Source organism: Pleurodeles waltl, chromosome 2_1 (genome assembly GCF_031143425.1).
Source record: "Pleurodeles waltl isolate 20211129_DDA chromosome 2_1, aPleWal1.hap1.20221129, whole genome shotgun sequence".
NCBI classification, from domain to species: Eukaryota; Metazoa; Chordata; class Amphibia; order Caudata; family Salamandridae; genus Pleurodeles; species Pleurodeles waltl.
The window spans coordinates 279,192,207-279,207,952 of NC_090438.1; the positions used below are offsets into that span (position 1 = coordinate 279,192,207).

General features: G+C 43.5%; 1 protein-coding gene across 4 annotated transcripts in view; it reads right to left on the reverse strand.

The window, feature by feature from the left end:
• ATP11C (ATPase phospholipid transporting 11C) overlaps positions 1-15,746 on the reverse strand; it is a 589,522-nt gene that overhangs the window by 136,002 nt on the left and 437,774 nt on the right. For all 4 annotated transcript variants that reach the window (XM_069212455.1, XM_069212454.1, XM_069212452.1 and 1 more), the window contains exon 17: positions 3,216-3,319. In XM_069212455.1, the coding sequence (XP_069068556.1) occupies positions 3,216-3,319 (104 nt within the window). The remainder of the gene's footprint in view (positions 1-3,215; positions 3,320-15,746) is intronic.

Below are 15,746 nucleotides of genomic sequence, written 5' to 3' on the forward strand. Positions count from 1 at the left end.
GTAGCTTGATTTGAAGTGGACGTGTGCAGCTGGTGCGCCAAAGGCAAACCCATCTGTGCTCATTTGTGCCTGGTCTATGCCCAGCACCAGGAACCCTGGTCCTTCCCCTTCCCGCCGCTAACCTACATCGACCCTCTATGCCCTCAACCCCGGCCGCCAGTCCCCAAGCTGCTGTCTCTCCACACCACACAACACTGAAAGAGCGCTCTCCTGCACTTTCTGCTAGTTTTCATGCACTTACCCACACCCAACACTAAACCCACTGCAGCACCCAACAGCCCACTCTCTCACACAGTCCTGCAACCCCCCACACAACACTCTGCATTCACAAGCACGCTCAACATCTGCTCACTGAGCAAACAAGGCACAGAGATCTGGGACCTGCTGCACAACAATGCCCCGACCTACGGAAACCTGGCTGAATCCCATGTTGGGAACTGACATCACCAAAGCCATACTCCCTGGATACAAGATCGCCAGACAGGACAGACTTCACAAACCCTGATACAGATTTGTCATCATCCACAAAAACGCCAACTGATGCACCACCTCCTCGGACATGTCATCCTCCAACTTTCAACACCTGTCTTTCAAGCTTCATATCAACTTCACCCTAAGGAGCACTGTCAGCTACAGGCCACCAACTTCACCAACAACATCACAGACTCCATCCCAGTACTAGCCCTCGAGACCTGAACTTCCACCTGGAAGACCGTGCCAACCTAAACTCAAAAGAAGTGATTGAAGACCTTCGAAGCGTGGGCCTCATTCAACGAGTAAAGAGAACCATCAATGTTATTGGACACCTCCTGGATCTTATACTCACCACCTTCGACAACATCCAACTAGAACAGTCCACACCAGTTTCCCGGATAGACCAGAACCTCATCAAGTTAAGCATCCACTTCCTGGTCCAATTCGTACACACCACCACCACCACCAGACCAGCCCGCCAAAACTGGAGAGGCATCACTGACAAGGACTGGAACACTACTCTCAACATCTACTGACCTGAACACAGCAAAATACTCCCTAAAGTCACCAAGAACTTCAACAACTAGATCACTTCTTGTGCCAATGCTCTGACACCCCTCAAACACAGCAATACAACAAAATTTGGGTCTGTTAGCGACTGAAAAAATACTTTTTTAAATATATCAAAGCATAAATCAAAATGTGATTTGGTAACACATTACTGAATCACAATTTGTGTTAGTAATTGGTTATTTGGAAGGGGAGTCTTTTGGGCATCCCTTCCAGATAACGAAATGCAGTGGTATGTATGAATGATCTGCGACCAAATTAGTCATAAAACATTCATTTTTTACTGATACCTCAAAGGAGATGATAACCATTCACAAATGGAAAGGTGCCCCTAGGGACCTCTTTCCCTTTTGAAAATGTTCAACAATATATTTTTAAGAGCAGGCAGTAATCCCAGGGATCAAGTTCAAAGCATGCATGACTGAAATTGTCTACTGGATAAAGCCCAACTGTCTGAAGCTGAACACAGACAAGACCGAAATCGTAATCTGCAGGAAGAGCCGTTCACCATGGAACTCTAACTGGTGGTCAACAGAGCTAGGAAGGATAACCACTCCCACCACCCACGCCAAGAACTCAGGATTGTCATCGGGATTTACATGACCGCTCAAGACAATGCTATCACTGCTTCATGCTTCCACACCCTGAAGATGCTGAGGAAACATCTTCAGGGTGCTGCCAATATTCCCTGGAACCATCTGTAACCCTGCTTATCATCAAACATGCCCTTGTCACAAGCAAGATGGCCTATGGGAATACCCTCCATACAGGGATCAACAAAAAACTCACCCTCACAATTCAGAGCTCAGTGGCCAGAATCATTCTCAACATTCCATGCCGCACTCACATTGCCCTACACGTGAAAGAGTTCCACTGGGACCCTGTACACAAATCACAATTCAAACTCCTCACTCACACTTTCAAGACACTTTATAATACTGGCTTTTACAATTAGACAATAATAACTGTATTTGTTAATAAGGTTCACTCCTTTCATTGGAAATGTAGATCTATACTGTATACACCTGTATCTTCTCATCACCAACAAATTACATACAACCAGTCATTATTAAAGAGAAAAACGGTCTTGTTTTCCCATCTGTTGGATGAATTTCTTTGGAGGAGAAAAGCAGAAAGTGGGATTTTGTGTGTGCATGTGTCTATATGTAAACGTGTTGTGAGAGTATGGTTAAGACATCCTCACGCAATGGATTTATAGTTCTTTCAGACAAGTCTTTTGGAACATGTAAGCTGGTCTGTAGCAAAAGGGTAGTTTACCAGTTTACAACCTCATCTTGAATTATGTTACTGACATTGACAAGAAAATTAAGAATAACATCAGCTAGTTATGATCTTGATTACAGAATCATGGTGTCTGTGTGATGTTTAACTTACAGGGAATAAAATGTCCCCCTTCACGTTTAATTCTGGGTGCCAATCAGAAACCTAGATCCTCTTCTAACACTTCTATAATTCTAGAGCTCACAAGCAAATCAGGAATCCCCTCAAGACGAATAACATCTACTGTTGAAGGAACTTTAAACTTCGAGGCAACAAAGCGAGCTTCTAATGTTGAAGCGTCTTCTACATTTGGGCAGACACTGGCCTCCGCAACGGTTCCACATCCCCTTTAAGTGCACTATATACTGAGCTTGAACTGTGCTCAGCCTGAGTTCCCTGACTAAGGGTCCTACTGAAGCTGTCAGCCTTCTGCACACCTTTGTAGAGCACCTACAAAGTTAGCAGGGTAGACGGCAGCATGCCGGCAAAGACAGAGAATAAGTACAGAGACAGTCTGGTCAGGGCAGAGGCCACCGCTGTGGCAGAGCTCCAGACCACTGATGGTGTGTGTATGTATGCTTATTTATGGGGCTAAGCAAAGTGATATGAGATAACGCGGAGCTGAGATTTGAAAAAAACAAGAGAAGTGGCAAATGTTATATCTGGAAGATCACAAAGATAGTATCAACTGTGAATTCAACAGGTGCCACATAGAGAAGAGTATGGCTAAGAAAAGACCAAGTATCAGTTCTTAATGGATTAAAGTTGTGCTGCTTTGAAAAAAAGTAGAAGTGTGTAATAATTAGTTATCAACATAAAAATGCCAAACGTGTCACATGTACTAGTTTAGGCTTTGCAGGAAATAAAGGACCTTGTCTTCCAGTACATACCAGCGCGTTGCGCTCTACGTGGGCCTTTGTCCGTTCCACTTCATCTTGCTGGACTCGATGAAAAATAGAAGAATCTGCTCCTTTACAGAAGAGTAAGATCTTTCCTAAGGAAAAGGTAACAAAACTGAATGACAACATGCAGAGTTCTGGCAAGTCTTTAACCCAAATTGGTTCCCTATGCACACCAACTGGCAAAACATACACCTGCTTGTTCTTTGAATTATATTATTTATTCAGCTAAAGTGCCATTGTAATTAGTCTTATTTTATTGAGGTCAAATGATGAAAGGTTTAGTCGATCCGCTGAGATTTGAACTCCCCTGCACTGGATACATTAGTAAATTGAGCCACTCGATCCAGCATGCAGGAGACAAACCAACAGTGCAGGGACCCAGCCCTCCTGCACACCAGCAGAACACAAACAAATCTGAAGTCAATGGAAAGGGAAAAGAGAATTCCATTGGAAACGTAAGGGCACAGTTTCAATCGAGGGGATGGGACAGTCCTTTCATGCCTTTGTTGAGACATAAATAACTCCTCTGACACCGACCTCCCGTTTGATATATCTGCAGCATTCGTTGACTATAAGTTCTGAAAGGAGTCTGCCATTTGCTTTTTTTTTTTTTAAATGTCTTTACTGTTTTTTCAAAAAGAAACGATGATCAACGACAGGGGGTGAGGGGAGCAGCATATGCAGCTGGTTGCAATCATGTTTCTTTATCAGTGCGCGGTTCATACGTGTACAGGCACGCTAGGGTGTGGTCTCACTGAACGCTACTTTGCACGCAACCTAACAGCTGCCGTCCACACCTTTGTACAAGAATACGTTTAGATAGTAAGAGTAGTAATCAACACTTTGCTATCAATGTAAATTACAGCACTCATATTCCTAACACATGAAAATCTTTGGAAGAGCGAAAAGGAGTCTGGCGTATGCTCAGTCTGACTTGTCGCTGCTTACCTCCTATGACTTACCTGTGGCTGGACTTTGATTTTATGCAGCCTTGTCACTATCTCTGCTATTAAACATGAAGAAACCTGGATTTCTGAACCACCGAATGACTTTGGCTTAGTTCTGCTCTAAGCTACACAAATTGTATGCTAACAAACAGACAATACTGGATGCAGGATATTTCAAGGCCTACCTTACTCCAAGCCCAAATCCTTCTTATTCTCTCTGCCGGTCTCAAGAGTCACTGTGCATCCAAAACTAATATGTATCTGCTTGTATACATGCACCGAGCTAGTATTAACTCCAGCACATCACTCAATATCACTAATGATTGAATATGTGTGGTGCACTTTGAGCACTCATCATCTCATGCATTATATACATCTTCCATGTGCACCCTGAAGATCATCAATCGCTAAATTATGAGCGAGAGAGGGCACAGTGGAGTTGAGAGCTGTGACTGAATGTTCACAGAGTCGAACCTGATCTCCTGTGAGAAATCACAGACACGCCTTTGGTGTCTTGACCAACATCAAGCCTTTGCCCAGAGAACTTCATCCAGTAAGAGTGCAAAACTGAACCAAAACCGAACCAAAACAACAATAAAGTTAAGAACATAAATGAGGAAGGTAAAGGTCTAAACCAAGTTAGTGAAAACAGAAACAAGCAATGTGACAAAAAATAATGAAAACTGATGTAGGGATCAAATATCAAAGCAACAAGAAACTGAAATTACTTTGGAAGTAAAAAAACAGTTCACTGCAGTCACAGCATCTAGTTAGTTTGCTCAAAATTGCCAGAATGGGACAGCGGTGGTTTGTTTGGCACAGAAAGATGCAACGCTCCCAAAGACGGCAGTGAAAGAACATGTTTTAGGAAAGGTATACTCGAAATAGAACGGTCTGCTTCAGAAGAAATCCCCCACTAATCTGGACGTTGTGTCCACTTAGTCAAAATGACATACCCTAGATATTACATTAATCAATGCTTCTAGCACCAAAGATCCTACTACATTTTAAGAAATAAGTAAATACCACTGCATGCCCTGTTAACCCTAATTTATGCTGTGCCTTAGATCTGGCCTGTAATGATCAATACTTTGTTAAAGTGTTTGCGCACCGTGAAGTGTCTCCTCACAGGAGGTGCAGTTAACTACCGCTGGCAAAGGAACATTTAGTACTGAACGCCTATAATACTTAATAGTCCTGTAAGCCACAAAAACTACAAACCTAGCTTCTTTGTGCCAAAATATCCAGAAGGGAAAGCAACGGAAGCAACAAATTATCTTTCAGTAAAGATGCGAAAATCAAGACACCATTGAACCTTATGACGTCAAACATGCCTGAGATAACCTTAGTACACTTAATACCAAGTGAACCACAGGGACTTATGCTCATTGGAGAATTTAAGAGGGTTGCTTAATATGTTCACTGATTTCACCTCCTCCCATAAAAAACTGAACAAGGCTCAGCTCTTCTGTTGCACAGGTGCTGAGAATGTTGTTACTGCATTGATTGGTGGAGACGCTACAGAAAATCTACTAAATCTAGGAAGGGGCGGGTTAGCTTTTTACCAACAATCTAGTTCCTGAAAGAAGTGGAGGGGCAAAAAACATAACAGATAAGGCTTTACAATTGTCATGGTTTGTGTATGTGTTTGTCGATAAAACAAGTGTTCTCATTATATGCACTGTATCCTTCAGAAGGGAAGAGGGTAGTAATGCCGTCTGATTAACCCTTTCGCTGCCAGGCCTTTTCCCCCTCAGGTGCCAGGCCTCTTTTTTGGCTATTTGGGACAGTGCGCGCTTAGGCCCTTATAACTTTTTGTCCACATAAGCTACCCACGCCAAATTCGAGTCCTTTTTTCCCCAACATCCTAGGGATTCTAAAAGTACCCAGAGTTTGTGGGTTCCCCTGAAGGAGACAAAGAAACTAGCCGAAATACAACGAAACTTTTATTTTAAAAAAAAAAAAAAAAATGGGGAAAAAAGGGCTGCAGAAAAAGGCTTGTGGTTTTCTTCCCTGAAAATGGCATCAGCAATGGGTTTGTGGTGCTAAAATCACCATCTTCCCAGCTTTCAGGAACAGGCAGACCTGAATCAGAAAACTCCATTTTTCCAACACAGTTTTGGCATTTTACTGGGACATACCCCATTTTTACTATTTTTTGTGCTTTCAGCCTCCTTCCAGTTAGTGGGTGTGAAACCAATGCTGGATCCCATAAAGCTAAACATTTCTAAAAAGTAGACACAATTCTGAATTCAGCAAGGGGTACTTGGTGTAGATCCTACAAGGTTTTCCTACAGAAATAAACAGCGGTATTAAAAAAAATATTGAAATTGAGGTAAAAAAAACAGCCATTTTTTCTCCACGTTTTACTCTGTAACTTTTTCCTGCGTTGTCAGATTTTTTAAAGCAATATATCGTTATGTTTGCTGGACTCTTCTGGTTGCGAAGATATATAGGGCTTGTAGGTTCATCAAGAACCCTAGTTACCCAGAGCCAATAAATGAGCTGCACCTTGCAATGGGTTTTCATTCTATACCGGGTGTACAGCAATTCATTTGCTGAAATATAAAGAGTGAAAAATAGGTATCAAGAAAACCTTTGTATTTCCAAAATGGGCACAAGATAAGGTGTTGAGAAGCAGTGGTTATTTGCACATCTCTGAATTCCGGGGTGCGCATACTAGCATGCGAATTACAGGGCATTTCTCAAACAGATGTCTTTTTTACACACCGTCTTATATTTGGAATGAAAAACTGTAGAGAAAGACAAGGGGCAATAACACTTGTTTTGCTATTCTGTGTTCCACCAAGTCTCCAGATAAAAATGGTACCTCACTTGTGTGGGTAGGCCTAACGCTCACAACAGGAAATGCAACATGGACACATCACATTTTTACATTTAAATCTGACGTGTTTTTTGCAAAGTGTCTAGCTGTAGATTTTGGCCTCTAGCTCGGCCAATATTTAGAGAAACCTACCAAACCTGTGCATTTTTGAAAACTACACACCTAGGGGAATCCAAGATGGGGTGACTTGTGGGGCTCTCACCAGGTTCTGTTACCCAGAATCCTTCGCAAACCTCAAAATGTGGCAAAATAAACACTTTTCCCTCACATTTTGGTGACAGAAAGTTCTGAAATCTGAGAGGAGCCGCAATTTCCTTCCACCCAGTGTTCCCCCAAGTTTCCAGATGAAAATGGTACCTCACTTGTGTGGGTAGGCCTAGCGCCCGTGACAGGAAATGTCCCAAAACACAACGTGGACACATCACATTTTCCGAAAAAAAACAGAGCTGTGTTTTGGAAAGTGCCTAGCTGTGGATTTTGGCCTCTAGCTCAGCCGGCACCTAAGGAAACCTACCAAAACTGTGCATTTTTGAAAAGTAGACACCTAGGGGAATCCAAGATGAGATGATTTGTGGGGCTCTCACCAGGTTCTGTTACCCAAAATCCTTTGCAAACCTCAAAATCTGGCCCAAAAAAACACATTTTCCTCACATTTTGGTGACAGAAAGTTCTGGAATCTGAGAGGAGCCACAATTTCCTTCCTCCCAGGGTCCAAAAGATGTTTTTTTTAAATTGCCAAGCTGTGAATTTTGTCCTCTAGCTCAGCCAACACCTAGGGAAACCTACCAAACCTGTGCATTTCTGAAAACTAGACACCTAGGGGAATCCAGGATGTCCTGACTTGTGGGGCTCTCACCAGGTTCTGTTACCCAGAATCCTTTACAAACCTCAAAAGTTGCCCAAAAAAACACTTTTTCCTCACATTTTGTTGACAAAACGTTCTGAAATCTGAGAGGAGCCACAAATTTCCATCCCCCCAGCATTCCCTCAAGTCTCCCAATAAAAATGGTACCTCACTTGTGTGGGTAGGCCCAGCGCCTGCGAAAGAAAAGGCCCCAATACACTAAATGGAGACATCAAAATGATCAAATACAAAATTACCTGTTTTTGCGGGGGCACCTGTGTTTTTGGTCCTGGGATCAGCAGCCATACAGGGAAACCTACCAAACCCAGACATTTCTGAAAACTAGACACCTGAGGAAGTCCAGGGAGGTGTGACTTGCGTGGATCCCCCAGTGTTTTCTTACCCAGAATCCTCGGCAAACCTCACATTTAGCTAAAGCATCATATTTTTCACACATTTCTGTGTGGGACCACTGCACTAGGACAAATTTCCTACCACCCAACTTTCCTCTCAGTCTCCCTGTGATACCTCAATTGTGTGGGTGGGCCAAGTGCCTGTGACGGGAAATAGCCAAAAACATGTTGAAATTGAGGGGAACCAAAGCAGGTCCAAAAGAGCAGTTTGACAAAAAAAGATTTTTAGGCTGACAAGTGGGGAAGAATTTTTATCGGTATAGATGAGACAATGCTGGGTGGTAGGAATTTTGTGGATTCATGCAGATTCCGGAAGGTTCCCTCACAAAAATGTGGATTTTTTTTTTGATTTCCAGCAAAGTTCAAGGTTTGCAGGGCACTGTGGGTAAGAAAATGGTGTGGATGCATGTGAAGCACACTACACTGGCAGCGTCCCCAAAGTCCAAAAAGTGCTGCCCTCACCATTCCAAGTGGGACGATTTTGAGAGTTAACCAGCTAGAGGGGAGCGAGGCCTCCAGGGGGAGCAGTAGCGCATCCCCGAGGGTCTCTATCTGGACATAACGGTTACGAACGGTGCTGCCCAGGACGTAACCATTATGTCCAGGGCACACAAGGGGTTAAAGCAAAAGTCAAAAACTCCTTTTTGAGCGAGGAAAGACCAGTTCTTAACAAACCTCTATTACAATGACATAATTCATATAACAGAACAACTGCAGTTTAGCTGAAAAGGTGGGTCCATTCATTTTTAAAAGTCAAAAACAGATGTCGACGACGGATATTTTTGGTACTTGAAAGTTGCTAAGTATAAAGACGGAAGCCCTATCGGATTTAGGCCCAGGCACCCTGTATGGCAAGTTTTAGCATTTTGTGTATTTGATTGTGTTCAGCATGCCCAGCTGATGGGCTCTGACTGGCCGAAGATGTCTGAGAGTAGTAAGTCACTCAGAACCCAGTGGAGATGTTCAGTGCAGAGAGAGACATCAGCTCTACCTGCAAGCTTCCTACCAAAAGCTATTGCCAAACTGAATGAACACCCATAAGACAGTTTTTGTTAAGAGGTCATGTTAAATAATGTTAATTTTAGCTATGACAATTAGTTATATGTCACATACTTAAATGTGGAGATACTCTAAAGGTTTAGCAATATCAAAGAATATCCTGTGATGGAGACGACATCAAGTATGCACTTCTACTGAATCGGCTACCAAGACGAAAGTCATACTTAAAAACCATTGTCTGATACATGGCACACTAGAGTGGCACAATGGTAACAATACTGGGCATAAAGGAAAACAATTGGATTTGTCTATTTCTAGGCACATGGGTCAGACAAATGTATTCTCCTCATTCTCGTATTTAAATAAAAGGTCGCAGAGTAACACAACACAAAAACTAGAAAGTGCAACCAAAGCCCCAAATCAAATGAAAATATTGGTGCAGAACACAAATACCAATGGGATAACTGTGAGACACTAAGCTGAAATGCCAAAAATCATTGGTGCGTATATTAAGGCTTTGCTCAAAGACAAGAGAAACAGAAACTTCATGAGAAAGAATAATTAAAGCTGACACCCTAGAAAACTGAATTTAAGAAAAAAACAAAACAGGTCAAGGTCTACTTAGATCTAAAGACGTATGGGCCACAAGCCCAACTGTACTAGCCTACCCATTTTAACTTTAAAGTTATACTTTAATCACTACCTAACACTGAGATCAAGTGCCTAAAACATATTCTTTCTAACTCATAGTTCTGTAACATTTTCATTCTTATGATGGACAAAGAGGCTGATAAAAGGGATAAGTATGAGTAGCCGAGAAGGCCTAACTGAAGTCTAAAGGGGGAAGACTGTTCTTAGTAAAATAGTCTATAAGTGAGACTACTACTAGACACAGAAAAGACTACTACTAGACACAAATCAATTATTTGTTCTCTTTTGTTATCTTCGAAACAATCTGAGGGTAGTTGTTTAAGAATTTTGTAGCAACATGACTCAAGCAACTGGAACTACTGTGCTATAAAAGTGTGGTCACATCTTTGGCATTTTTTTAAACCAAATGATGAAAGAGGCAGAAAATCTAGCATGGATTTGGCATGTGGTGGACAATAGAGTTCTTGTCTAAATCCTTCTACTTCCATCAACAGGGTTTACAAAATCCCTACAGGAAAGATGATCAAACCCAGTGATTTTAAGAACAGTAAGATCGCTAATAGAGGTCCACTGATTACATGTCATGGAAGTGAATAAAGAAGGCTTATGTTCTAACCTTACATGGTCCTTGGTTTTATTTATATTTATTTTATTGGTTTTGCAGTTGTACATTCAAAGAGAAAAACAAACATTTCCCAACCTACCCCCCGATCCAAAGAAGAGGAGCTAGGCACAGAGTATTCACTTCTGCACAATAAGTTTAGCATTTTAAAACAGTACAGGCATTTTTAAGCTTTTAACCACTGGTTATCCCCGTCCGAGTTCCGACATATGTGCATGAAATAATTGTTCCGTTATCCATCATTTTGAATCTCTGTATCCCCTTCCATTCCCTGTTGTAATCTTTTTCTGTCCTCCCAAACCACTTCTGTGCATGGCGCCTGCCTGTCTAGGTCTTCAATTTGTCATTCCAGTTGTGTCACTGTTCTTGTTAATGACCTACAAACTCCACAGGTTACCCAGTATGGTGAACTTAAACGCTTCGCATAGTACCCCAGCAGAAGCAACAGTTCCGGTGGTGAGAACAAAAAAATTCCCATAGCACTCTTCTAATTTCTTCCCTGTATGCCTGGTTCCCCAGCACGCAGGGATGAAATCTCCACTGCGACATTGGTGCCATAATGTATCCTCAGTGACTTAACTCCGCCACCAATGGGGCATGAACCAATAATGTGGGATATAGGTATTGAATCTCACAGCGACCTATTCCGGGTGTACCAAGAGGTAATAAATCCTAGAGAACGTACCATATGGGTATGACTAAAACAAGTATTTCCTTGTGCTTCCATGTGTCGCCCTCCACAGTTCTAGAAGATTCAGAGTGTCCATGCCTGTATTAGTGCCCTTGAAGCCCTGCCCAATGGCCTAGCAGTCTGCCTGGAACTGTCTAGTTCTTTATCCAGTACACAGTTGTAATCCCCCATCCACAACACATTGCAGAGGGCATGAGGTATCATCAGGCGCACCACCTTTTCAAAGAAGTCCGAAGTATCAACATTAGGAGCATATGTTTTAGCAGTATTGATGGTAAACTACCTATATCCCGTACCACTCCAACATATCGGCCATCATCTGCTTCCAATTCGATATCGGCCCATAAGGAAACACTAGCGTCTACACACAGTAGCACTCCAAGGGCTGTGGAATTAAAATGTAAGTAAAACCAGCATACCACAGTCTGCACCCCAATTTTGCATGCAATTTCTCATGCTCCTGCAGCAGTAGGTGCATCTTCTGAAGCATCACTATCTTACCTCGTTGTTTGTATATATATATATATATATATATATATATATATGCATATATATATATATATATATATATGTATATATATATATATATGTGACCATATTCTTTGTCTCTTGATGGGATTATGGATCCCCTTTACATTCCAAGATAAGATTGTTGCCCCCCATGCACATTTCTCGTGTATCCCTCTGTGACCATGTTTTAGCCCTCCAATCAGTAGGCCTCCGTTTGTCTGCGGCCCTTCTCCTTGGGTTAATAACATATGTATCCCCCATCCTGTGTGGCCTACCCCAACTTGGCCATCACAAATGACACAGAGAGTGTCTGTCCCTCCTTACCTAACATCAAACCTTTTTTCCCCAGTCACAGCACATTGTCCCTCAGGCTCCCTGGAAGGGAGCACACCAGGGACAGCACCACTACAAAGCAAGTATATGATAAGGAGCAATAATCTACTTAAGTTTACCTCCTACCCAACAGCCATATTTAGAATGTTCAATGTTAGACTTTTCATCCTTGGTGTGGTCTCCCTTAACTTTTTGAGTCTGTTCACCAGGTTGTTGAAGTGTGCTGGACTCTGATTTTGCTGTTTTTATTACTCTGGACACTTTACCACTGCTAACCAGCGCTAAAGTGCAAGTGCTCCTTCACAAAATGTGTATGTAATTGGCTTATCCGTGATTGGCATATTTGATTTACTAGTAAGTCCCTAGTAAAGTGCACTGGAGGTGCCAGGGCCTGTAAATCAAATGCTACTAGTGGGCCTGCAGCACTGGTTGTGCCACCCACATAAGTAGCCCTGTAATCATGTCTCAGACCTGCCACTGCAGTCTCTGTATGGGCGGTTTCAACTGTAAATTCGAATTGGCAAGTGTACCCACTTGCCAGGCCTAAACCTTCCCTTTTCTTACATGTAAGGCACCCCTAAGGTAGGCCCTAGGTAGCCCCAAGGGCAGTGTGCAGTGTATGGTTGAGGTAGGACATATAGTAATGTGTTTTATATGTCCTGACAGTGAAATATTGCTAAATTCGTTTTTCACTGTCGCAAGGCCTGTCCATCTCATAGGTTAACACGGGGGCTACCTTTAAATCTGATTAAAGTGTAGATTCCCTTTGGGAGCGGATGGACATGTGGAGTTTGGGGTCTCTGAGCTCACAATTTAAAAATACATCTTTTAGTAAAGTTGATTTTAAGATTGTGTGTTTGAAAATGCCTCTTTTAGAAAGTGAGCATTTTCTTTCTTATACCATTTCTGTGACTCTGCCTGTTTGTTGATTCCCTGTCTGGGTCAGTTTGACAGTTGGCTGGTTGCACCTCACACTAGACAGTGACACAAAGGGAGCTGGGGTGTAGCCTGCATATCCTGATGAGCCATCTGTGCTAGGAGGGAGGCGAGGAGTGGTCACTCACACCTGAAAGGGCTGTGCCTGCCCTCACACAATGCAGTCTCCAACCCCCTGGTGAGTGTCTGGGGCCCGGCCTGGTCAAGGCAGCATTTCACATTCAAAAGAGACTTTACTTTGAAGTAGGCCTACTTCAAAGGAGAAATTGGGTATAAGAAGGGCACCCAAAACCACAGACTTTAGAAAAACTTTTGGAAACAAGAGGAACCTCTGCCTGGAGAAGAGCTGAAGAGCTAAGGAAGAAGAGCTGCCCTGCCTGTGACTGTGCTTTGTGGAGCTATCCTGCGGTTGCGGCATCTGTCAGAGTAAGAGGGCAAAGACTGGACTTGGTGTGCCTTCCATCTTGAGAATAAATCACCAAGGGCTTGATTTAGAGCTCACCTCCTGTTGTTTGAAGTCTCAGGGACAGCAAAAACTTCTCTCTGCCAGCACCTGGAGTCTCTGGAGAGACTTCTACTCTGCCCTGTGGTGCCCATCCAGTTCCTGGGACCCTGAAAGGAGAAGCTGGCAGCCTAAAGACAAGGAAATCCACGCACAGAGCGCTGTTCGGGGAAAAGATTGACGTGACTCTGATCTGCGGCTGAAGAAATGATGCGCCGCCGGCTCCACAGCTGAAAATCGACACTCGCCGATGAATGACCGAAGAATTGACGCACGTCGCAGGAGAAACAACGTGCAGCATCGCTGACGGAGGCTGGGAGATCACAACCCGCGCTGCGGGGTTTTCGGATTATCGTGCAGCTGGATTTCCGACTCAAGTACTGCTGGGCGTGGAAAAACCACGCAAGGCCTGCCCGGACCTGAGGGCACTGACCGGATCGACACATTGCTCTCCTGCGGAGAGAAGAAACGACATACCCGACCAGGCGAAAGGAGAAACGACGCACGGTCCCGCTCGTGACTGGAATCAACGCATTGCAAGCCCTTTTTGATGCGCACTCGCCGGGGCGGGGTTATTTTTGACGCACCCAAGGTACATTTTCACGCTAACAGTGTTAGTGTGTGTTTAAAACTACTTAAATACTCTTTTTGCATTTTTATAGACTTGTGTATGGTGGATTTTTGTCGTTTTGGTCATGTTTTGTGTAGATGAATATTTCTTAATTTTTCTAAACTGGTGTTGTGTCATTTTATAGTGTTTTCATTAAGTTACTGTGTGTGTTGGTACAAATACTTTACACCTAGCACTCTGAAGTTAAGCCTACTGCTCTGCCAAGCCACCAAGGGGCTAAGCAGGGGTTAGCTAAGGGTGATTCTCTTTTACCCTGACTAGAGTGAGGGTCCTTGCTTGAACAGGGGGTAACCTGACTGTCAACCAAAGACCCAATTTCTAACACTCAATCAACTGGAATGTGCCCCCCTCGGCTACAACTATACAATTGTTGTTAATTTCCTCAAATATACGGCAAAAATCACATCTACACATTGCACAGCTAATAATTCTCCTCAATATAGATCTATCAAGCTACTCAGCCATTCTGTTAATGATTCTCCAGGGACCGCATGGCTTCTTCAGATTGTTAAAAAAAAAAAAATGCTTTTTCCCCTGGAAGTCCACTCTGAGTTGTGCTGGTGGTAGTAGGGCATAGACCTAGGCTTTTTCTCTTAGTTTCTTCTTCACCTCTGTGAATGTTCTGTATCTCTTTTGGGTCTCCACTCCATAGTCCGGATAGAAGGAGATATGGGTCCCGTTAAATGTGACCTCTCCCTGCTGGTGTGCTGCTGCCAGTATACCCATCTTGTCTTTGTATCTGAGCATTTGGGCAATCAACATTCAGGGAAGCACTCTGGGCTTGGGTCTCTCACCAGGTGTTCTATGTTCTCTGTCCACCGTTATTCCATCTTCAGTGCCAAGCAGATTTGGTAACCATGCCTCCAAAAGCTGCTCTACGGCTGCGGTCTCTGTGCCTTCCGGTAACCCCGGAATACGCACATTATTCCTGCAGGATCTGTCCTCCAGGTCAGCCAGCTTAGCTTCCTGCTGTTTCAAGCACCTTTCCTGGTCCGCCAGTTGGCTAGTATGGGCTCACATAATCTCCTCCGCGCCGCCTGCTCTAGTGCTCTGGTCCTTCTCCCATTCTCTAATTTTCTCCAAATCCTGGCGCAATAACGTCACGGTGATGGCCAGACCATCTATTTTTTCTGTTATGGCCTTGTTCCCCTCCAGTATATGATGTCAGGCGTTGACAGCGGAGCAGTTTCATCCTTCTGCATTTCCTCGTCCGGGGTGCTTACCTGCGCCATTCTGGCTATGCCCTCTTCTATAGTGTATTGACGTTTTGGAGCCAGGCCAGGTCCCTCCTTATGTTTGGGAGGCATTCGCAACTCGCTCTGTTGCATTACAGATTCCACTGTTTCGGGGTTTAGACCTCCCCCTGCACATACAGAGATTCCGGAGTGCCCAGCCACAGTTCGGCAAATGCTCTCCTAACCTCCCCCTCTCTCACTGTAACTGTGTCACCAATACCAATCCTTCATGAATGTCTCCAGTAGCTGGGGTTTGAGGGAGGACTTTGCTTTCATCAGTTCTGGTCCCAAGTGGCCTGGCAAACTTTAGAACCACACCCCCTGTAAGATAATGCTGCCTCGCTAATGGAACACAGGCGA